The following is a 23,393-nucleotide window of genomic DNA, read 5'->3' as shown; positions in this document are numbered from 1 at the left end:
AATGCCCTTGGGAGCTACAGAGATTCCCAGCACCCGGCCCTGGAGAGCCTAAGCCGGCAGGTGAGGGGCCAGCGATTCTGCTGTTCAGCCAATGCCGGGAGCCGTGGTGTCACCCCCCCCCCACCACCAACCGCACAGGTGTTCATAAAGTCAGGCTGCACCTCGCCCGTCCGGCAGCGAGGGCCCCATCCCAGGCCTCACCTTCTGCCACAGGGACTCCCGGGAGGCAAGCGACGAGCAGGCCGCCACAAACCAGCAGTTGCCCACTTGGCCCTGGTGCAGGTCGTGGGAGCTGATGCCGTCCACAAAGAGGCGGGGGTCCTCACATATGTCCTGCAGAGAAGCCAAGCGGAGACCTCACTGTCAGTGTGGAGATTCACCCGCCTTCCCTTGCAGACTGGGGGCCCCCTGTGTGGCCGCTTTCTCCAAATCCAGCTCCCCCCCAGGTGCTGCCTGGGACGCCCTTCTCCCTTCCCCTGGCTGAAAAAGTCTGCCCTTCAGGGGCCAGAGGTTCGATGATGAAAAGATGCTGTGGAAGGACTTAGGGGGACTGGCCCCGGGGCACCCCCTTCCTCCTGCCCTCTGTGCTCTTCCCCAACCAGCAAAGGGTCAGTTCCTACCCTCTCCCAGCAGCAGCAACCCTGCAGTGCCCACACCAGCCCACCCTCAGGGGCCCCCAGTCACAAGGAGGGCGGGGGCCCCAGACAGAAACAAAGAGCAAACTCAGGGAACGAACGAGTGGCAAAGGGCAGGGGAGAAGCAGGGAGCTGACCGCGCCACGTCCCGTGCCGGCACAGCCTCAGGCCGTCTCACTGGACCCTCGACCCACCTGAGGACTGTGGGGCTGTTATTCCAGTTTACGGACGAGGGCTGAAGGTTCAGAGAAGGGCAGTGACATGTCAAGGACACAGCAAGCAATGCCGAGCAGCGCTCCTGGGGGGCCTTCCGTGTGGCCCGTGTGGGCCGGGTGGGCCGGGCGGGGACAGGGCTGGGTACGAAGGCGGTTCCCTTCCCCCTTCACAGTCCAGGTCTCTGCTTGGGGCACACAGGTGCCCACCTGTGTCCCGAAGCATCTTCACTCCACAGAGCTGAGAGGGAGGTGGTGAACATTGAGACAGGCCTTCCGTGTGCCTGGCATCCTGCTGGCGCCATGATCCATCCTCACCATGATCCTGAGAGGTGGGCCCTGTGCTCATTGTAGAGATGAGCAAACCGAGGCCCAGAGCGGTTGAACCACATGGCCCACACACAGCTGGGCCTGCCTCCACCACAGGGAGCTACTGGGGTCCTACCATAGGCAGCCAGCAGAAAGTAGCAGTCAGGAAGACCCATTTATGGCTGTGCAACTTCGGGCCAGGGGCCCAACCTCTCTCGGCCTCTGTTTCCCCACCAGTGCAAAGGAGGCAGATCACTCTCCCTGCAGGGCTCTGTAAGGACTCCACGGATTACGGAAGCCGGGCGCTCCGCAGGGAAAATGGGGCAAAGGGCTATGGGTTCTCACTAAGGCGTCTGGGACTCCTGTTGCCACCTCTGCCCAGGAAAACCAGTGTTTGGAGGACCAGATTGAAGGCCCAACCTCCTGAGGGCGTGAACAGCTCCCCATAGTATGGACTGTGGCATGCCCCAGGTCTGAGTAATACTGCCCCGGGTCACGGGAACCCAGCGAGGCTGGAAACACGCAGAGGCCATGTTATCAGGAAGCAGGGCAGGAAGAAGTCCGCCTCCCTCCCTGCTGCCCTCCTTCTCTTCTCTCCCAGGCCCTGGCCTGCACGCAGACCGGCACTGGAGCCCGAGGGAGCCATGACTTAGCATCCGCCTCCCTGCAGGCAGGGCGGGAGTGGGGGGTGCTTCATATCTGGAGGATCCCAGCCACATGCCCACCTGAGATGGGAGGGGAGGCAGCCACAGCCTGGCATCACCAGGATCTGCAGAGGGAACCTCCTAGTACCCTCCCCTTCAGATCCTCCCGGCCAAGGCGCTGGAGAGACATGACTGCCCAGTGGTCCGCAGAGGAGGATGGCGAGGCCAGGAGGAGGCAGTGACGCCCAAGGTCACATGGCAGTAAGTGGGCCAGTGGGACAGAACCCAGGGCGGCTGGGCTCCCTCACTAGGGCTCTCCTCCGCCCTGCTGAGCAGGGACCGCGGGGGCCAACCTGTGGGGCAGGTCCGACCATCCCAGCCTGGCCCTGCCACCCACAACAGGGCTCTGGCACAGATGAGGAAACTAAGGCACAGAGAGGTTAAGTCATTTGCCTGGGGCCACAGAGGAAAAGGTGAAGTGAGATCCAAATTCGGGCAGGCAGCACCACAGCCTCCGGGGGGCTAGGACTCATGAGAGACAAAGCCACCCTGCTTCCTCCCCACCCCACCCCACCCCGCCCCTGTCCTCAGCCCAGCTTAGGGGTGCCCGCTATACTAAAATGAGACCGAGGGGTCAGGGGCAGCCCAGACGCTCACCTACCCTTAGGGCCAGGATCTCAAGACCTGTGTTTGTCCTTCCATCTCTCCCGGGCACAGAGCACAGAGCTAGTCAGGGAAGTTCCCAGCCTGAGGGCACAGCCCCTGAGGAGGACGAGCCTGACTATGACCCTCCACGTGAGCACAGCTACGACAGCAGGAAGCCAGGGAGAGATCAAAGGAGACTGCCTGGAGGCAGGGACACCAACAGAGCAGGCGTGGAGAGGGCCGATGGGTAGGGAGGGCTCTGGAAAGAAACAGGGACTCCACATTCACCCCCAGAAGGGATCCAGCCACAGTACTGAGACACACGCCACCCCGACACCGTGCTCCCGTGGGCTCCTGGCCCCTGTGCTCCCTCCCATCACTGTCCACACTCTGGGTCACGCCCACCAGCCTGCGAGCTCCAGGACAGGGCCAGGCCCGACTCTGCCCACTACCAGTGTCAGGAGCAGACCTTGGCAGGTACTGCTGAGGCTGCAGGGGGGTTCCCCGGGAGCAAGGGAGGGCAAAGTGGCTCGCAGGACTGGGCCAGACAGGCATCTGCGGGGAGCCCCGGACCAAGGCACCCCCCAGGGCTGGGAAGTGACGGCTCTTTTGCTCCAGGAACCTCTCTCTGGGGCACGGCCATCTACACCACAGTCACCTCTCACCTCTTGGCCCCTCAGCCCGTCACACCAGCTCCACCGGACACAGGGCATAGCCCAGAACCATCTCCCTCCGGGGCACAACGAGAATTTCAGGTTTGCAGGCCCGGTGTACAAACAGGCATGCAGCAAGACAGCGGATCCGGGGCACATTTCTCTCCCGCCCCCTGCTCATCTGTCACCGCCCCCCAGCAATCTAAGATCCCAGCAGGAATGGACCACACAACCGGGGACAGTAAGGCCCAGGAAGAAAGCAGTCCGTCTGCCTGGGACAGGCAAAAGGGCAGGTTCTCAGGGGTAAGAGCCATCCCGTGCTCCCCCCACCCCCAGCAATCCGTCCTGTAAGGCCGCCTGAGCGTGTGCCCAGAAGGGAAGCGTTCCTGGGCCGGACAATGGCCCGGATGGCTGGCCCCAGCAAAACTACCTGTTCTGTGGCATAAAGGGGCCTAAATCCCAGCACAGCCAAGGAGTGGGGTCTTCTCCACATGCTGGTATGATGAACGTGAGCCCAGAACTTGGGGCTGGGGAACACCAGGCCACTGGGGGAAAATTCCAGGGGGGGCTCCTAAAACCAACGTCTGTTTGTAGAACCCCTACTTGTTCCCTTCTTGGCTCCACCAAAGGACCTGCAAACTTATTTCCAGACATGGGGGGAGGCAGAGAGCTGGATGGGACAGGGAGTACTCAGTCCCCACAGAGACGAAAAGGGGCCCCTGCAAAGGCCTTGGGCCTCAGAGAGGAGGAAGTCCCTCAAACATCCACACCCTCAGGGTTCCCCCTGAGTCACAGGCCTTGATGACAGTCTCCTTCTCTTATCTCCCTGGCCAGGCCTGTGGGGAAGGCTGGGTTTAGCCAACTGGAAGGAAAAAAGAAACAATGAACCCAGAGGAAAGAGGAGGGTGTGGGCCTAAGGCAGGTGCCCTGGATGAGGGAAGAGGTGGGCGAGGCCTGGCCCCACCTGCAGAGTCCACAGGAGATGGCTCTTTTCCAGCAGGGCCAGCTCTGGGTCTCCAGCACAGGGTTAGCAAGGAGCAGGTGGGCGAGAGAGGGAGCCGGCTTGTCATCCGCCTCCCATATGTAACACCACAGATAGCTCAGGGCATTTCAACCTCCAGAAACCATGATCAGCAAGAGTTAGTCTTCCCATTTACAGATGAAGCAACTGAGGCCAAGGGAGAGGAAGTGGCCTGTTCAAGGTCACACCTCCCATGACCCTCCTGGGAGGTAGGGCCAAGTCCATCTGGCTCAAAAACCGGCCTTCTCATTCCATTTTGGGAGAAAGCAAAGGGAAGGCCAGCAGGGAGGGAGGCTGACTGAGGAGATCCTCAAGAACAGAGAGACCATGACACTGACCAACCTAAAGAGAAGGGCTGGAGGTGTGATGGAGTGAAGGCGGCCTTCCCAGGGGCTGTCCAGAAGGAGTTTTTTGCTCTGTTTATCAACAGTCCGGTCACAAGCCCCAGGAAGTAAGACTTCATGGAAACACACCTGCCTCGGGAAAAAGTTCCATCCCACTGGCCAAGGACCAAGCAGCTGGGAGTTAATGGTCACCCCACCAGGCTGGCCTCGCCCCGCCGGCCTGAGGCAAGCCGGGCCTGACTTCCTGCCCCACCAACCAGCCGTCCTGACCGTGGGGCGAGGGCCTGCCCAGTACACGAGCCCCACACCACCCAGCAGGCGCTGCTTACACACGCACCGTCCAACACACCCTGGGCCACCCCATCTCAGCTCCTCATCCCACCCCACTCAGCTATGCCTAGCCTTGAACTCTGCCTCCCAAACCCAGAACCCATTCCCCACCGCCACCCATGGGCTGCACTCAGATGTCTCCCTGTCAGCACCAACCACCACCAGCCGCCTGTCACCGGCCTCCAGGCAGGGCAGGGAGGGTCTGCTCCTCCTCTGCCAGTGTCTAGAAAGGACCAGACACCACGCCAGTGAGGAAGGCCATGAAGGAGGGTGCAGCATGGCAGGACTCCCAAACTGGCAGGGAAAGGGGCCCAGAGAGGGCAGGTGACTCCTCCAGGATCACACAGCAGGGGGCTGCTGAGCCCAGGCAGACTGGCATTTCCTCCTCTCACCACACCAAGCCCACCTTTCCCCAGCCATGCCTCGCCAGCCTCCTTCCAGGGCCATGGATCTAAAATGTCTGCGTGCTGGCCAGAGGGCAGGACGGGGGCAGCAAGGGGGTGGAGCGAGAGGAAGGCAGAGAGTGTCTCCCCTCCATGCACACCCAAGGCCTCACAAAGGCCCTTTGAGGCTGGCCTCCTTCCCCACCCACCAGACAAAGGAGAGAGAGGAAGGCGTGGGGGCGGGGGGCCTGAGAGGCAGGAATCTTGTGGCCTGGCCAGGAGGCTCCTGGGAGTTCCGGAGAACCGAGGTGTCGGGCAGAGGGCCAGGGCAGGCAGGACTCCTGGGTCCCAGCCTGGCTCAATTACTGGCTCCCCAGGGCAATCGGGGCATGCGCCTTCCTGCCTTGGCCTCGGCGCCTCTACCTCTCAAGTACCCCAGTCCAAGAAAACACACAGAATTTTTTGAGTTGGAAGGGACTTGAGGTCACAGCCTAGGAGAGGAACATGAAAACTGAATCCCATTTTCCCAAAACGTCTAGGAGGTCGGAGGGAACTTCATAAAATGCAAATCTGCCCCCGTCACACCCTGCTGAAAACCTCGCGCCCCCCCCACCACCACCACCCTCCCGGGCTCCCACTGCCCCAGGGCACACCAGCTCCACCGAACCCAGGACCCAGGCTCCCTCTTCCCCGATGCTCCTGCCATGTCCCAAATAAGCCTGAGGGTTTCAAGTCTCCCGCCTTTTCCACACGGTGCCTCCTCCCCCCTTCGACCCTGAGATGCCTCCGCTGACTATGGGCAGAGGGCACAGCACGGCGCCCTGCACCAACATCCCTCCTGTGTGAGCAGCTCAGAGCCAGCAGCCGCCCGGTGGCCCAGGGCCCAGGGCCTCACACGCAGGGATCAGGGTTAAAGAGGGTGGAATCGTGTCACGAGGCCAAACAATTCTGTTCGACACATTCTGGCGTCAGCGACCAAGGCCGGGACGGGGAGCAGCCAGACGGATGCCGCGGATTCGCCATCCTCAACGGTAATGGTGCGGCTGCCGGCGCTGGGGGCTGGGTGCTGGGCGCGGCCACGCGTACTCACCTGCCATCTCTCGGAATGCTCCCAACAACCCGAGAGGGCACTGTCACCTCTTACTGCTGTTCTTAGTATTGATTAACCATCATCATGAGTACTTTTCATTTGCAGCAAACGACCATCTCAAAATCGTTACAACAATTGGCAGACAGCTCGCACCTGAATGTCACTCTATGTTGTACGAGAGTCGAACGTTTGCCTCGTTTTTAGCCCCAAACCACCCTGGGTTTTATTTTGGGTGGCAGGGCAGAGGGCCCCATTTTCCCTGCGAGGAAGCTGAGGCCCAGAGAGGGGGCAAGGTCCTGGCCGGGCACCGGTGGCCCGAGGATGAGGGCGATTCCCCGGCTCCCCATCCGGGCGAGACCCCACAGCAGGAGGGCCCTCCGCTTTCCCGGCCACCTGGGGGCTCGGGATGACCAGCCACCGCCCCGTCCCCTGGAGACTGGGCGGGTCTGGGCCTGCTCGCCTCAGCTCCAACCATGACCAGACACTGACCTTGGGCCGCTTCCACCTGACCGTGGGGCCTGGGGTGCCCTTATAGTACAGCGAGTCATCGGTGGCCGGGAAGTTGGGGTCCTCGAAGAGCACCTTCCTGCGCAGACAGGCCCGCTTCAGGGCAGAGTAGTGCTGGTCCTCGTAGGGCTTCACACACGAGAACATGGTGGCGGCTGCCCCAGCAGGGGAGGCCGAGACAAGGCAGCAGACAGCAGGGTGGGGACGCGGGCGGCTCCTGACGTCCCTGGGATGACAGGAAGGGGAGATCATCACTTACTGAGGAGACTGGAGGACCTGCCGCCCGCTGAGTCAGGGGAGCCTGGGGTGCCCCCCCCCCCCCGCAGCCCTGTGAGGCGGGCACCCTCATCCGCGTCGCACGGGCCAGGAGCCGAGGCTCAGAGGCGGGGACAGACGCAGCTGCCACATGCACGCAGGGACAGGAACCGACTGCCCTGACGCCTCGTCCTGAATGCTCCCATGTCTGATGCTTGGAGGAGATGCCAGCCTGCAAGCCAACAGGCCCAGGGCTCCCCGCAAGGCGCTCGGGGCTCCCGGGCCGCACCCGCCCGCTCCTTCCTTCGTCGCCAGCCCTCCCTAGACCTCCTAGGGCCGAGTCAGACTCCTGGCTGACTCAGCAGCTCCCTGGCTGGTGCCACACGCACAGGACAGCAGGGGCACTGGCTCCAAGCTCCCCTCCTCTGGACCCTCCCCACTTAATCTAGAGGCCTGTTTCTGCCCCGTGGGGAGGGGGCCCCCCTCTGGCCATCGTTCACATTCATTCCCCAGGTCCGCCCTCCAGCACTGCCTTCTTCCCGTTGCCTCTGGAATAAACATCTCCTCGTGGCTCCTTAATCCTAGTGACCTAACCTCCCATGAGGCCCCCCATCCCTCACTCCATGGCCTCCAGATCTCCTACGCCAGACTCTCCCTGAAGGCTTCCCAGACTTCACTGTGACTCACTCCTGAACAGTCTCATCCAGGGCCCCCAAGGGGCGGCGGCACTGGTTGGCCCTTCCCCCATCCCTGCCCTCCCTCTCCCTCTCGGGCCCGGGGCCCTGCACCGAGCAGCATTCTGCTCACCTTCCCTGCCTGATGACTCCCATCTCCCTGTATTATACATCCTGGACCCCTCTTCTGGGCCCCCAACCCGCCCACTCCGATGAGGGCCCAGGCACCCACAGGCACCAATCCCAAACTGAACTCATCTCCCTCCACACCCCCGTCCCAGGAGGCGGGACCGTAGGCACCCATTAGACCAGAAGCCCCAGGAGCAGGGTCTGCTTGCCTGGTTCCCTGGGAGCATGCGGCCCCTACACAGAGCCCGACACAGAAGGAGGCTGTTCCCGTCTGCAGCCTCCCTGCAGCCCCCTCGGGCTCGGAGCCGAGTGCTCACCAAACACAAGGGACACGGGCTGGACATGGCCAGGGAAGGCCTTGGGAGGAGGGCGCAGGGTGGGGATCAGCAGCCAGCTTGACACATGAGACGCCCCGACTCATGCTCAGACAGCCGGGCATCTGACCGACAGCCCCCGTGCTCAGACAGACAGCCGGGCATCTGACCGAAAACCCCCGTATCTCAGACTCCAACTGGGCCACTGGCAGAGCTCCACACCCTCTGGGTCTGCTGGTCCTGGGGCCTGCCCAGGGCAGCAACACTGCAACCCCGCCGGGCCACAGGCCCTGGCTTCCCAGCCCCGCTGAGGGAAACCAAGGCAAGGTAGGCTGGCTCCTGGGGTGAACACAAGTTTGACAGCAAGTCTGATGTGGGTGCCAGTCCCAGCTGCACCTCTCACCTGCTGTGTGGCCTTGAATAAGTCACTCAACCTCTCTGAGTCCCCATTTTCCCAGCTCTGCAATGGGCACAACGTTGCTTTACTAACTGGAAGATGCCGTGATAATTAACCAAAGGCTGAGAAGACTGCTTAGCAGGCCAGAGGGAGGGGAACAAGAAGAGGAGACAAGCCCCTCTCACTACCAAGAGAGAAGCTCCACCCCTCTGGCACCTGCCACGTGCACACCAGGGGGCAAGAGGGTCCCGTGCAGCATTTGCAAACAGTGCTGGGCAAATCTTTCATTGCTCCCATTTTTCAGAAAAGAAAACTGAGGCTCGGTGAAGGGAGGAGCCTTGCCCACGTCCCATGGCAGAGTCTGGACTTGAACCCACATCCCTCGGTGCCTCCACCTTGGCCCAGTGACCCTGTGGCGCAGAGAAAGGGCTAAGGCCACACACCCCGACTGAGCCAGCCTCACGGGAAGGGAAAGAAGAGGGATTCGACAGGGAAGGGAAAAGCAGGAGAAGCAGAGGGGACACACGACAGCTGCACCTTCTGCCCCACATCCACACTGGGCCTGCTCCCGCTGCTGTGTGACCTCAGCCCAACCACTTAACCTCTCTGGCAGGAAGGCCCAGAACCCTGCCCCCTCCCACCCAGCCTCCCAGCCTTGGAGGCCTGAGGGAAAGAGAAGAGGGGAGCCTAGAGAGCCAGCCCCTGGGCTTCCAGCACGGGCCACCCAGGAGAGTCATTAGCGTCACAGTTTCCTGGAGGGCCTGCTCAGGAAGCAATCAAAGCTGCAAGAATTAGATCAAAGAAGCTGAGAGCAGGATCCCAGAAATCAGCTCTAGCAATTCCATGTTCAGAACCCAGAGGGCCCAGGGAGGGGGAACAAGCTGGCCGAGGTTGCACAGCCAGGCCAGTGGAGAATGAGGGTTCTGGGCCAGGTGAACGCTCCCCGGAGGAGGACAGAAGGGGCGTGGGGGCAGAGAGGAAAGCTTGGCTGGGCCTGGGACAGGAGAACGGGGGCGAGGCCTGGCTGAAGGTCCGCCCCAGCTCGGCCACTCTCCAGCCGCACCCCTGTCAGCGAGGCTGCCCCTGGCCTGCTGACGCCAGGATCTTCTGGCCCCAGCCTTTGTACACATGGCACCTCATGGTGACTGTCCTCCCACACCTTCCGAGGGCCCCATGATCACCTCCCACTCCGTCTACTGGGTCAACAACCCCATGGGGGTCACTGAGTCAAGAGCCCCTGAGCTTTGCCCTCTCCCTGTAGCCACAGGCGTCACCACGGAAGGCCGTGGATCAAGCAAGAGTCAGGAGAGCCAGCTTCCAAATCCGGGAGCTCTTCTCTCCGGGCCTGAGCTGGGAGCAGGGCAGTTCTCCTTTCTGAGCATCTTCACACTGTGTGCGAGCCAGCCTTAAGGGGAAAGTCCGAGCTTCCCGGCTGCCTTCAGCCTGCCCTCTTCCCTCCGCCCCCGCCCAGCTCACCCCACCCCTACCATTCATTCTCCACGCCAAGTTAGAGCTAAGAGCCCCAGCAGTTCCCTAAAGCTGTGTACGCAGGGCCTCCGTACACACTGTTCCTTCCGCACGTGCATTCCCTGTCACCTTTCGCAGCTCAGCCCAAGGACCTCCCCCCTGCCCCCTCCCCTCCGCAATTCTGGAACCCCTGTGATGACACCCATTACATCGTACCCCACCTGCACAGGACTTGTCCATCCCCCCAGCCCAGCCTAGGCCCCTGCAGGGCAGGGCCCGCCCCGGCTCCTCTCTGTACCCCCAGGGTCCAACACTGGGGGGCGGACAAAGTAAATCTGTATTGACAGAGCTGACAGGGGCGAAGCAGGAACCCCTTCCTGGGTGGGAAAAACAGGCTCAAAGAGTGGCAGGGACCACCAAAGAGGTCAGCACCAGCGCTCTGGGCTCCTGAAGGCAGGGCCTGCCCCTTCCCGCTATGCCAGGCCTCCAGGCCTCTCGCTCTCCCCCTCCCTCCCACTCCCGCTGGCTGGGTGCCAACGGGTGCCCACACCCCTGCCGTGCCCGGGGGCATCACGGCCACCGCCCTGGCTCTCTCCGCAGCAGCCAGTCCTTCTCCAGCTATTAACGGAGTGCTGGCTTTAGTTCCCAATGTCCTCCTACGCTGTGTGACCCTGGACAGGCCCCATCCCCTCTCTGGTCTGCGTGGTCCTTGTCTGGAAGGAAAGCTAACAGGCCCGGGTCTCTGGGAGGATCAAAGGAGACACCGCCGCACAGAATGTACTGCACTCCTGACGGGGGTCACTGTTGGCGTCTGGGGTACACCTACCACGTTCCCACACCCCTGCCAGGAGGGCAACGACAATTCAGGGTCCCCATCCCCAAGGAACCTCACGGTCTAGTGTGGCCGAAAGACACAAGGCAGCACGGAACACGTCATTCAGAGATTCCCCCAAGAGGGATGCAAGGCCTGGCCCCAGAAGCTGGCCGTTCTTTAGTAGAAGACAAAGGCCATTCCAGAAAGAGGGAACAGCTGGAGCCAAGTCTCAGTGGCAGGAAAGTGCAAGGTAATCCAGACCCAGCCTGGCCCGGTGGGGCCGGCGGACTGAGCACGGGGCTGCTGACCGGGCGCAGAACAAGGGCCTGAGAGTGCTCACCAGGGAGCTCAGAGCAACCAGCTTTCTGGCAGGTCAGTCGGACTTGAGCTCCAGCCCTGACTGCACCACCGAGCACTGTGCGTCCCCGGGTAAGTCGTGAACCCCTGTGAGCGGCTGTCTGTCAGCCCTACCTGGTTATAGCTTCTCAGGTGACAGGGAAAGAAAGTGGCATCTGCCCCGGGCCTGCCCTGCAAGACCCTCTGTCCTCACCTTGGAAATGGTGTGGACCCACCTCCAGGAACCTAGTCCGATGTTCCCTGCGCCTGCGGGAGGTGGTGTGGACCACCGGGCTGTGCACGGGGTGGGCTAAGGGCTCATCCTGCAGGAGGTCACACTGAGCCAACGGCAGCAGGGGGCTGACAGCACTGGGCCTTCCCTGCATGCTACAGCCACCACAGCTAGGGAGACACAGGACAGAGAGTTTTCGTTCCATTCTATAGATGAGAACACTGAGGAAAGTGCCCAAAATCTGCAGCCTATTGGCTGGATCCCAAGCTTCCAGACTCCCTCTCACACCGGGGCTTCCCAAAGCAGGGCCCCGGATTAACGCCGTGAGCACTTGAGGGGGTACTCTGACGTGGCAGGGAAGCCGTCAGGAAGACAGCTGTTGCCCGTGCGGGGCTCTCTCCAGGACTGCCCTGAGGGGGAGCTCGGTTCGGTCTGGTGGGCCTTTAATTCCTCGTGGCCCCGGCCCCCCGCTTGACAAAAGAAGAGCAGGCCTCACCAGACACCAGCACCTGGCAGAGTCAATGGCTTTTCTGTTGTTTTTACTTTACTACCAGCGGCCTTGTACTTGTGCAAAGTAGTAATGACTTTCCATTTAGTGGAGGCACAGTTTCCTTTAAGAAATATTAAGGAAAAAGGAAGTCGGTTTAAAGAAAACTATGAAGTTCAGAGGTGTGGGTGGAGCCTGGGTGGTACCCGCAGCCCTGGAGGGCAGGGTGCAGGGGAGGAAGGAGGAGGGCTGGGGGGCACACTACAGTTAACAAGACCCATCATAAAGCTCTAATAATTTAGACAGTGTGGTACTGGCCCAGGGGAGACAAACAGATCAATGGAACAGAATAGAACAGAAGAGAAAGTCCAGAAAAAGGCCACAAGTAGGACACCTGGTTTATGGCAAGGGCGACACCACAGTGCGCTGGGCAAAGGATGGTCTTTTCAATGAATGGTGCTGGGTCGACTGGTTTACCCAGATGGAAAAAGACTCATCTTGACCCCTACCTCCCACTATACACAAAAAACAATGCCACAAAGATTGCAAATCTAACCAAACGGATAAACAATAAAGCTTTTGGAAGAAAACATGAGAAAAAGAGCATGTCCAAATGACCAATAAAGAAGAAAAAACCCTCGAGTCGTCAAAGAAATGCAAATTAAAACCACCACGCGAGGGGCGCCTAGCTGGCTCAGCTGGCAGAGCATGGGACTCTTAATCTCAGGGTCGTGCGTTCAAGCCCCACATGGGCATGGAGCCTACTTAAAAAAATAATAAAATAAAACCCTGAGAAGATACCGCTACACCCTCACCAGAATGGCTACAGTGAAAACCACACACGCACCACACACACTCTCTCTCCTACGTATACCGCCCTTCGACACTGGTGGTGGAAGTATACATTGGTAAAACCCCTTTGCACAACCATTTGACCGTACGTATTAAAGCTGAACAAAACGCGGGGCACCTGGGTGGCTCAGTCGTTAAGCATCTGCCTTTGGCTCAGGTCACGATCCCAGGGTCCTGGGATTGAGCCCCGCGTCGGGCTCCCTGCTCGGCAGGAAGCCTGCTTCTCCCTCTCCCGCTATCCCTGCTTGTGTTCCCTCTCTCACTGTCTCTCTCTCTGTCAAATAAATAAATAAAATCTTAAAAAAAAAAAAAAGCTGAACAAAACGCATCGTTCAGCAATTCTACTCCTAAGTATATACTGAACAGAAATGCATGCGCATAGTCACTTAAAAACATGTACAAGAATGTTTATCACAGTAGTGTTTGTCGTACCTGAAAATCAGAAAAAGCCCCAATGGCCATCAACAGAAGACAGGATAAATTCGGTGTCGCGATGGAATAGTAGCCTGCAATGAAAATGCGCGAACCACTGCGCACGCAGCGTCACGGGTGGAGTGCACCCGCGTAACCATCAGCAAGCGGAGAACACGGCCGCCCCACTTAGAGCGAACTGAAAAGCCGGCATAACCCATCCGTGCCGAATACAAGGCAGGACAGCGGCTAGCCTCGGGGGCAGTGACGGCCAGGGCCCGCGGCGCCTTCCGGGGATCTGAGAACACCGCTTCTGGATCTGGGTGGAGGCTGCCAGGCTGTGCTCACTGGGCCGGGCACCTGTGATTTATGCGCTGTTCCTCAGAGCAGTTATGCTTTCAAAAATGTTCAACAAAAAAGCCAGCGCAATGGCCCTGGGAAGAAAGGCTGGCTGAATCTGGTGAGCCCCATCCTGCCAGTTCTGGGCCCCTGTCAAGCCGGACACTCCGTTTCTGGAGGGTCCTGCCTGGCACCCAGGGTGGGACAACTAGGGTGAGGAGCAGGGAGGGAGCCCCGGTCCTGGCCTGGCCTTGGGACACAAAGGCTGTGTGACCTTCTGCAGGCCTCCTCCTCCTCCTTCTCCCAGAACGCGGTGGTTTTGACACCAGGAGTGCTCCAACCCAAAAGAGGGTCCCACAAGGTGAGGGTGGTACCCCCCACATCCCAACAGGGCACACACCTCCAGAGTTTCCTCTCTGAGAAGGGGGTGCCAGCCAGGAACCTCAGGAGATGTTCTTGACCCCAGGGGCAGGCATGGTGCTCAGGGCAAGGACCTGGGCTGACCCAGAGCGGCAGTGGGGGTGGGGAAGAGGTCACGGGTGAGGCTCACCGAGCCCAGCAGGGGTCCTGGAACACCGGCCAGGGACCGGGCTCCTTCTGAGGTGACAGAGAAGTGAGAAGGGTGCTGAGCAGGTGAGGGACTTGAGACCCCTCTGGCTGCCACACGGAGAATGCACTAGCAAAGTATAAGGCTAGAGCAGAAAAACCAGAAGGCAGGCCACAGGACTTGAAATGACAAGACTCATGTGTAAATGGAGAGAAGGCAGGTTCTAGAGCTGCGGGAGAGGGAGACAACTCTCCTTGGTGAGCAGCCGGTTGTGGGGGTGAAAGGGAGGACACAGGAAGGCCTGCTGAGGGTCCCTCCTGTGAGCTGCGACTCCCCACATGCCACAGTGGGTGCCCATCGTGCAGCGCGGGCCCAGCACAGTGGGCTTCATCCAGTGCCAGCCGAAGCAGCCAGGGATGCCCCACACCCACAGCCCAGCAACCAAAGCCCCCCATCTCCCCTCCTCGGCCTCCCACTACACCCCACGCCAAGCAACAGGGCCCCCCCTCCCCTTCGCCACATGGTCAAGGACCAGCCGCACAGCTGCGTCTCGTAATTCAGGGGACACAGACAATGCCAACGTGATCTATGCTGACACCCCCGTTCTGGGCTGGCCCTGAGCTGACAAGGAGGGTCAGAGCCTCACGGCTGTCTCAGGGGAGGCACAGACAGACAGACATGACACAGACCATGAACGAAGCCAGACACTCAGCAGTCAGCACTCCCAGGAGGAAGGCATGTTGCATGCTGGTTTACAGGGACAAGAAGAACGGTGGTGTCTCTTCAAGATGACACCAGAGCAGGGCTTGAAGGCCAGGCCAGACCTGCAGGGGGAGCGCAGGCAGGGCCCACTCCAGGTGGAGGGATGCTGGAGAGGGCTGCAAGGCCCGGGTGTGGAGCGGGCTGGGGGTGGGGGGACGCTGGCGGGACCAGCTCTGCCGGGCTGGGACGCCAGGCTGCCGGGCTTGGGCTCTTACTGAGGGCACAGGGCGGCCAAGGAGGGGCGGAGGGGTGCGACTGAGGGGCGGCTGCTGAGGAAAGGGGCTGAGGCCACGGCCCAGGCGGGGACAGGCCAGATGCCTGGGAGGGCCCTGGAAAGGGAGGGCCCCAGAGTTTGGCGACTGCCTGCTTGTCTGCGTGGTTTTGGCTCTGTCAATGTATGCCTCCCCTTTTCTCCCACAGCCCACCCCCATTCTCCTCTTGCCCACCCCCCCCAGCTACCATATCACTAGCCAGCTCCAGGCCTATCTCTGTGCCACCGTGGGTGTTTTTTGGCCTCCCGCATGTACTGGGTGCTGAGAAAAGCATGGCGGGCTGGGGGAGGGAAAGTGCGTGAGGAGGGAGAGCTGGGCCACTGGTTCAAGATCCAGTTCACGATCCGGTTCACGATCCGGTTCACACTCCGGTTCACACTCCGGTTCACACTCCAGGTCATGCTCTGGGCTCTAGCAGGCAGAGCCAGAGGGCCAGGCCCAGTGAGTCACTCAGTGGCCTGGCACCAGGGCTGGGAAATCCTGTCTTTCCTCTCCACTCCCCTCCCCATATCGTTCCTGTGTCTAATCCAGTCTCTACCCAGCTGCAGTGATCTTCTGGAACACATACACCCAAGCAAGCCACCCAATGCTTGCAGCTGTGGAAGGCCTGGAGAGCAGGGCCAGGCACGTTTGGGGCACAGGGCCTCTCTCTGGTCCTGGGGTGCTGATAAACCCCCAGCAGAGCATGTGAGGGAAAAGCCAGCTTTGGGCTGGCTAGCTGTGTGGTCCTGGCTGAGTCCCGAGGCCTCTGCCCCCCAGCTGTTCCTCACTGGGCCTTGGGTCCCTCCACAGGGTGTCATGAGGAGGCCAGGAATCTCAGCAAGCAGGCATACCTGGGAGAGGAACCTCCAAAAGGGGCATTCTGGCCTGGGCTCTGCTGGGCCGAGGGCGGGGACAGCAAGAAGCTGGGACTGAGGAATAAGCCACACTCATGAAGGCAGAGGCTTCCCTGGGCAGGGGATGGGCTCCAGGCAGGGCAAGCAGCGAGCTCACCTGGTCTGGGCACTGAAGGTCATGCACCCTGAGAAACCCAGGGCAGCTGGCCACCCTACCTTGGAGCTCCAGGCCCTGAACTACATGCCACCGAGAAGGTGCTGGACGGAGGGGCAGATGCAGCTGAGCGCCCCAGGCCAGGGGCTGTTTCCTGTCCTACGGGGGTGCGGGGGCGGCGGGGGGGTGATACTCGGAGCACAGCTCACTCCCCACAGGGAAACAGCCTGACAAAATGAGACTCAATCAGGTTACTGAAGCCACCTCGGCTCCACTATGCTGTGTGGCCCCAGGCAAGCAAGCCCCTGTCCTCTCTGGCCTACAGGTTCTCCCTGTTGAGTGGTCGGGGAAAGGGACACTTCTTGTTTTTTTCAATCTGCTGGATTTGTCACCAGGACAGCCTCTTTTCCTGCTTCCCGAATAGCCAGTCTGCTTCTAGCACCACATGCCTCCAAGATTCAAGCTGGAAACCTGCCGAGCTGATATCCATTTCTCAGCCAGGGAAACTGATGCTTGATTCCTAGCTCAAGCTCCTGCACAAGTTCAGAAATGAGCTATTTTCATTGCAGATGAGGCCGAGGGACTAGGGAAGAGATGCATTTGGGACCGAGCCAGGGGCCTGTGTCAGCTCAGAGCTCTGCTCTGCCTGACCCTCCATCCCTCCCTCAAGCAATGACAGTGACCACCCGCTCATCAGCCCCTGGGAGTTCCACTCAGTGGGCGTTCCTGTCTCAACCTTCCCCCACACCTGCCCTGTGCCTGGTCAAGGGGCAGCCGGGTCAGGCGGGGCTCTGCCTGGAGGTCAGCCCGGTGGAGGAGAGATACAAGGCCCCCGGTACCGAGTTGAGAGATCTGCTCTAAAAGGGCACGGGTCCATTCAGACGGCAGAAAAGGCTCGTGGAGGAGAAGGCATCTAAGCAGGATCTCAAGTGGGGGGCTGTGATTTCAAGAGGTGGAAATGGAAGGTTAGGAGGAGGAGGGAACACTCTGGGAGGAAGAAACCATTTAGGCAAGGCTGGAGGACGGGGAGCAGGGGAGAGGAAGAGAAGAGGGGGCTAGCATAGAAACATTGCCGTAGCCAAGTTACAAGAGTCCTGAAAGCCAGGCTGAGTCCCCGGGAGTGTGCGGCGGTGTGAGCCGGGCTCCCGCATGGCTCTCGGCGGGGCGGGATGGCGAGAAGGCCAGGACACAGGCAGCGGCTGAGAGAGACGCAGGACCCACAGGGCCATGGCCTTGGCCGTGGGGAGGATATGGAGACCCACACTGAGGCAGGGTGTGCAGCACGCAGGCCAGGGGCTCTCTGGCTGGGGTTCTCCTTGGGGCAGTGGGAGGCCCACACCGCCCTCCAGGACCAGCAGCCGTGTCTCTGGGCGGAAGGAGTTGGTGGCACCCACAGCACCAGTGCACGGCTCTGCCCCCGGGCATGTTCCCACCCATGGCAGCCTCAAACGCCCGGGCCGAGGACGGATCTGAGCCTTCAAACATCCCGTCCGCATCCTCATCCTCACCCTCAGGTGAGGAGACAGTTAGCCTCTGTGTGCCTCAGAGTTCTCGTCTGCACAACGAAGGTCTTCTGCTCTCCTGGCCCAGCTCCCCACACACCTCTGCTCCAGGCAGGACTTAGCCTCACTGGCCTTGCCATACTCATCTGCAAAATGGGGCTCCCACCAGGCCCCAGCGCTCATAGGATGATGGTGGGGATCAGGTGACCCTGCACAGCACTGGGTTTGTTGAATGAATGTCTGCAAAGAGCTGTACACAACTCTGAAAGGCCTAACCTACTGTCAAGTGCAGGACAGGGTCCGGTCACTGGGGCAACCCATGGGGACAGGCCAGCACGTTCCGCTCTTCCAAATAGCCCTGAGCTCTGGCTACCATGGTCTCAGGCTGGGCCCTAAGGCCAAAGGTGCAGCTGCCCCAGACTCCGCCCACAAAAGCTCCTGGGCTGGGGGGGGGGGTAGGGAGGGGGGCTGACACTGAGGGGGACCGCATGGGGAAAGCCAGCGGCCATGGGCTCCCGGGAGGGGGATCTCGCAGAATGGCCTGCAATGACAGTGCAGTTGGTCCGTGTGGCAGGCTGACTAACGCCCCCACCCCCCAATACCAATGTCCTAACTGCGGGAACCCGAGACTGTTACCTTATACAGCAAAAGAGACTCGGCAGATATGATTAAGGGTCTCGAGTTGTGGAGATTATCCTGGATTATTCAGGCAGGCCATCAATGTGATCACAGGTGTCCTTGTACAAGGGAGGCAGAGGGAGATGTGACCCCAGAAGAGGACCAGGCAAGAGGACAACGCAAGAGAGAGACTGGGGTCATGCGGTCCCAGGAATGCCGGCAGCCACCAGAAACTGGAAGAGACAAGGAGCAGTCTCCTGTGGAGCCTCGGGAAGGAACCGGCCTGCCCACGCCCTTTTAGTCCCCTGAGACTCAATTCAGACTGCTGACCTCCAAAACTCTAAGAGAATAACCTGGTGTTGTTTCAAGCCAGAAGAAACAAATCCTAATCCTGGAGAAGGCCGTGGACAGGCATGTGTGTGGCCTCAGGCCTCTCTCCTGCTCAAGGGAGTGAGTGCACGAGCAAGCGAGGATGAAGTTATGACGCCCTGAACTGCTTCAACGTAAAACAAAGTCACCCCAAACTTCCGTGTCTTAGTTCCTGCTGGGGGTCACAAACCACTGGGGGCCCATCTCACCGTGACTGGCACAAGTCATTCAGCGGCAGGCAGGCTCTCTGCCTTTTGTCCCCCAGGACGCAAGGCCCTGTGGCCAGCCCCCGAGCACAGCCCATGAGAGATGGTGAGCTGAGTACCAATACATGGGCTTCATCTGCTCTGGCCACTAGCCCCTTCTCCCGCAAGGCCACACGCCCCGCTCACATTCCATTAGCTTCCTGTGTCGGAGCCTGAGGGCTGCCTTCCTACAACATCCTGGATTAAAACCCCAAAAGGACTTAGCCCATTTTGCCTTTAGTAAGCAGGGAAAAGCAGGGCCTGAGGCCAAGGGAAGTCGGCAGCCCGGCCCAGCCTGGCCTAACTGAAGGCAATCCCAGGGTGTCACCATCAACCCAGGGAGGAGAAGCTACAAAACCAGGGAGGCCTTGAAGCCGAGGCCTGGGGGACCACTGCCAGTCAAGAACTGTTTTGAGCAGCAAGGGCGAGGCACGAAGGGGCAAAAGAGCTCCCTGGGGGACTTGAGGGCTGGAGGGAAGGGGCCCTAAAGGCACTCAGAATACTTGAGGATATGCGTGCAGGGGGAGGGAGGTGAGAAGACCAGCTGAGGTTGGACTGACTCCCCTTCTGGATGGACAGACTCCCCATCTGTCTGTGCAGGCCCCAAGCCAACTGGGGAGCTGGGGAGCTGGGGAGCTGCTTGGGGCAGGGAGTTGCAGACCTGCCCTCTGCAGCCGGGGTAGCTCAAGGCCCTCTGCCAAGCTTTTTGTATGACCCTTCAGGGATAGGAGGCTTTGGGAGGCCCAGGGACTTGGTTGGGCAGATAGACAGCAAGACCACCCACTCAGGGCTTCGGAGCCATTCACAGCTCTCCTCACCTGGTGAAGGGGGGCGGGGTGGGGGGGCACTTCCACTTCAATGGGAGAAAACCTTTTTCCTTTTATCCTTCTCCCAAAGTTGGCCCCTCCTTACTGTGGGCTGTATCCCGCAGGGAAGAAGGGACTAAGTGATACCAACTGTTAATTACAGTTGACCTTGAACAACAGTGGGGCTGGGGCAGGCATTAGGGGTGCAGATCCCCCCACAGACAAAAACCCACGTATAACTTTTGATTCCCCCCAAAACTTTACTACTAATAGCCTACTGTTAAGCAGAAGCTTAACCGATAGCATAAACAGTTGATTAACACGTATCTTGTTTGTCGTTATGTGTTATATACTGTAATCTTAAAATAAACTAAGCTAAAGAAAACAGAATGTTATCAAGAAAATCATAAGGGGGAGCGCCTGGGTGGCTTAGTCGTTGAGCATCTGCCTTCGGCTCGGGTCATGATCCCAGGGTCCTGAGATCGAGCCCCGCATCGGGCTCCCTGCTCCACGGGAAGCCTGCTTCTCCCTCTCCCACCCCCCTTGTTTGTGTTCCCTCTCTCGCTATGTCTCTCTCTGTCAAATAAATAAAATAAAATAAAATAAAATAAAATCATAAGGAAGAGAAAATACACTTACAGTACTGTACTGTAAAAAAATCCTCATACAAGTAGACCTGTGCAGTTTGAACCCGTGTTTTTCAAGGATCAACTGTACTGTTAATTATAATAACTATCAAACACCAGTTTGATAGCCATTATGCGTACTTAGTACAGCACTTTTAGCAACACGATCTACCTTCATCATCATCGTCGTCCCCTGAACCCCTGTCATAAGGCAGCATTTATCCCTGGGCACAGGCAAAGGCAGAGCCAGGCTCAGAGAAGCCTGCAAACAAAGCCAGGCCCCGCAGGTAGGAGAGGTGGCGGAAAGAGGCTTCTAGGTGCCCTCTGAGGGCTCCGAGGGGGCCTCCTATTCGGGGACCAGAGTTTCAGGGCTGTCCTGAGAGCCTGTGGGGAAGGCAGAAGCAGCCAGAGGCCTGGGAGCAGTGTCCTGGATGTTACCCCCAAGAGCCCACAGTCCTCCCACAGCCAGCTTCCATCTCACTGACTTCCCCCAACGGTGGCCCCATCTCAAAAGGGGCTCCCCAACCCACGCTCCCTCTGCACCAGGTCCCTGTGCGGCCCCCGCGCATTTCCCGTTCACACCACCCCTGCTAAGGGGAATCTCTATCAGATCCCCTAGCCCTGGGTGGGGGGCAGAGGAGAGGCAGGGGAGGGGGGAGAGGGCCTCTGCCTGCTGTGGCCTCCTCCTCACTGGCCTCCACAGTAACCCAGCCAACACAGAGCCAGAGATGGGTGACACTTCTCAGACGCACATCTGACCATTTACTGTCCCTCCCCACGGGGCTATCATTCCGCTTCCCACCTCCAGGCCTTTTCCCTGGACCTGCGATGCCCTTTCTCTTCTGCTTGGTGAACTTTTCAGCCTTTGAGACCCAGCACCACTCTATCTGCAGGGAAATCTCCCCCAGTTCCCAGGCAGGTCCCTGCGCTGGGCTCCAGCACTAGGTACATGCGCCGGGGCTTATATGTTTACCCATCTGCCTCACCAGTCAGAAGGGAGGCTCAGGGGGCAGTGACCGCACCTCATTGTCCTAGCGCCCAGCTCTGGCCTGGCCTGAAGCAGCCACAGCTGGGTCCACCCGACCCTGCCCAGTCTCCTCAGCCAGGCCTCCCCACCCCTACTCCAGGAGCAGGAACCAGGCCCAAAGATCCTGAGAGGTCTCAATCCTTGCAAGAGAACACAGTGGCTTCCCCCAGGAGGCCTCACACTCAGGGTTGGCTGAGCCCTACCCTCAAACTCCTCTCTTCCAGGAAGTCTTCCCAGATTTTTCCCTCCCTAGGATATTAGTAATAGTTGGCCTCAGCACTTCACTCTCCAACGCCGATACAGGAAGAAGATTCTGACTTGAGAACCAAGCTGACCCGGGTTCAAATGCTGACTCCACAGTCCTGAGAGACAAGGTAGCTGACTTCACCCTCTGCCCCACCCTTCACATCCCAGTGAGGGCTGGGGCTGAATCCCACCACAGGAAATGAAACCTGGACAGACTCGGCACCTGTTCATGATCTTCTGTTCTACTTCACCTCTGGACCCCAGGCGGGTCTCCCCGGGTCCCCAACTCTGGGGGTGGAGGCAGGATCAGAGAAGCCCAAGATCCCTTCTCTCCCAGAGCTCCCGCCTCCCCCGGCCCCTCTGACTCACCCAAGCCCAGCAGCCCAGAAAAAAGGCCCTTATCCAACCTGGCAGGAGGGTCGGGAAGGGAATCTGCCTTGGCCCTGCCCCTTTCCCAAGCTTCCCGGGCCGGGGTTGGGCGGACATCCAGGTGGGGTGGTGGAACTGAACGGATGGAGGAGGACTGGGAAGAGAACAGGAAAGGGGAACTGTGAGGAAGAGAAGAGACAGTCAAGTCCCGAGGGTGAAACCTCAGCGCGTCGGAACTAAGAATCTGGCTTCGGAGCACCCACCCAGGGGGAGCTGGAAGAGACCCCTGGCCGCGGGGTGGGGATGGGGTGGGCAGTAGCCCCGGGGGGGGGGGCGGATCGTCGAAACCCCCGGCCCCCGCCCCGGGCCTCAAGGCCCACGCTCACCTCCTTCCTCCCCCGCCTGCGGGCAGCGCACCCGCACACCGATTCGTGCTCACCGGGCACGCACCGGCCGGCGCTGCACCCGCACACACACCTCCGAAACACACACGAACACGCGCGCTCGCACACGCCTCCCTCTGCGCAGCGCCTCCTACCTGCCGCGCCGCCGCGGCTCGGGCCGGACTCGGACTCAGGGCACGGCGCGGGCACGGGAACCCGGGCAGCACCGGCCTCCGGCTCCGGCCGGGGATCCCTCTGGGGCTGGCCTGGGGTGGGGGCGCGAGCTCGGACTCCCGGGCAGCGGCCCGCCCCGCCCCGCGGCCTCCGCCCATTTGGGGACAGAGGCGTGGTCTCCTGCGGGGCGGGCGGGCCCGGATTGCTGCGCAGGCGAACTGGCGCCGTGCCGCGGGGCGAAGCGGCGGGGAGGTGGCCGCAGAGTTCCCGCTGGGGGGTAGGAGGGGGGACTCGGGGCCAGCGCGGCTCGGCCCGACCCCTCTCGGCTCGATCAGGCCCCGGCTCTCCCTCCCTCCGTCCCAAATCTCGCACTGTCCGCCATGGAGCATCTCCGGGAGCGCCCCCAGGGCCGAGCCCCCCTCTGCCCGAGGGTTGTGTGCCAGCGCCGCGGAAGGCTTGCAGGCCGGCCGAGCTTTGGGCATACATCTTGCAGGGGCCAAAACAGGGGGCTGAGAAAAGAGGAACCTGAAGGGGCGAGTGCCCATCTCCTCCCCATGTCCGAGGTTGGGGATGAGGAGGGGGAACCTAGAGCCCCCGTGGGGACACACGCAGGAAGGCCCCGGTCGGATGCGGAAAGCTGGCCCCAGGCCCATAGTGAGCGTTTCCGCGCGCTCTGATAGGCCTGCCACAGCAGTGGCGTGTGTCTGCAGTGAGGTTGAGAAGGTGTGTGCAATGACCAACCGCGGCACACAGTAGGGGCGCAGGGCTCTGGATAGCCCTGCCTCTCTGATCTGTGCCAGCCCACTCTGCAGATGGAGAAACTCCGGCCCGCTCACCGGGGTTCTCAGTCTCGGTTAATGATCTCATTAACCTCTCAGGCACTCAGACCGCCGGGCCACCACCTCACAATCTCTGTCCCAGACCTCCCAGATGTTTCTCCGCTGGGTGCAGCTCCAGCCCCACTTCCTCCCCCCCCC

The 23,393-nt window shown here is 60.4% G+C and overlaps 1 protein-coding gene across 3 annotated transcripts in view; it reads right to left on the bottom strand.

Moving 5' to 3' along the window:
* CAPN5 (calpain 5) overlaps positions 1 to 23,393 on the bottom strand; it is a 52,174-nt gene that overhangs the window by 28,345 nt on the left and 436 nt on the right. The window contains exons 1-3 of one of the 3 annotated variants that reach the window (XM_032427275.1): positions 22,398 to 22,551; positions 6,756 to 6,999; positions 202 to 333 (exon numbers count right to left, since the gene is read on the bottom strand). In XM_032427275.1, the coding sequence (XP_032283166.1) occupies positions 202 to 333; positions 6,756 to 6,920 (297 nt within the window). In that variant the 5' untranslated portion in view covers positions 6,921 to 6,999; positions 22,398 to 22,551. Of the gene's footprint in view, positions 1 to 201; positions 334 to 6,755; positions 7,000 to 22,397; positions 22,552 to 23,393 lie in introns of those variants that run through there. The other 2 variants (XM_032427276.1, XM_032427277.1) reach the window with 2 other exon arrangements.

Source organism: Phoca vitulina, unplaced genomic scaffold (assembly GCF_004348235.1).
Source record: "Phoca vitulina isolate PV1807 unplaced genomic scaffold, GSC_HSeal_1.0 scaffold36, whole genome shotgun sequence".
In the NCBI taxonomy this organism is placed as follows: Eukaryota; Metazoa; Chordata; class Mammalia; order Carnivora; family Phocidae; genus Phoca; species Phoca vitulina.
This window is presented reverse-complemented; position numbering and strand designations above follow the sequence as displayed.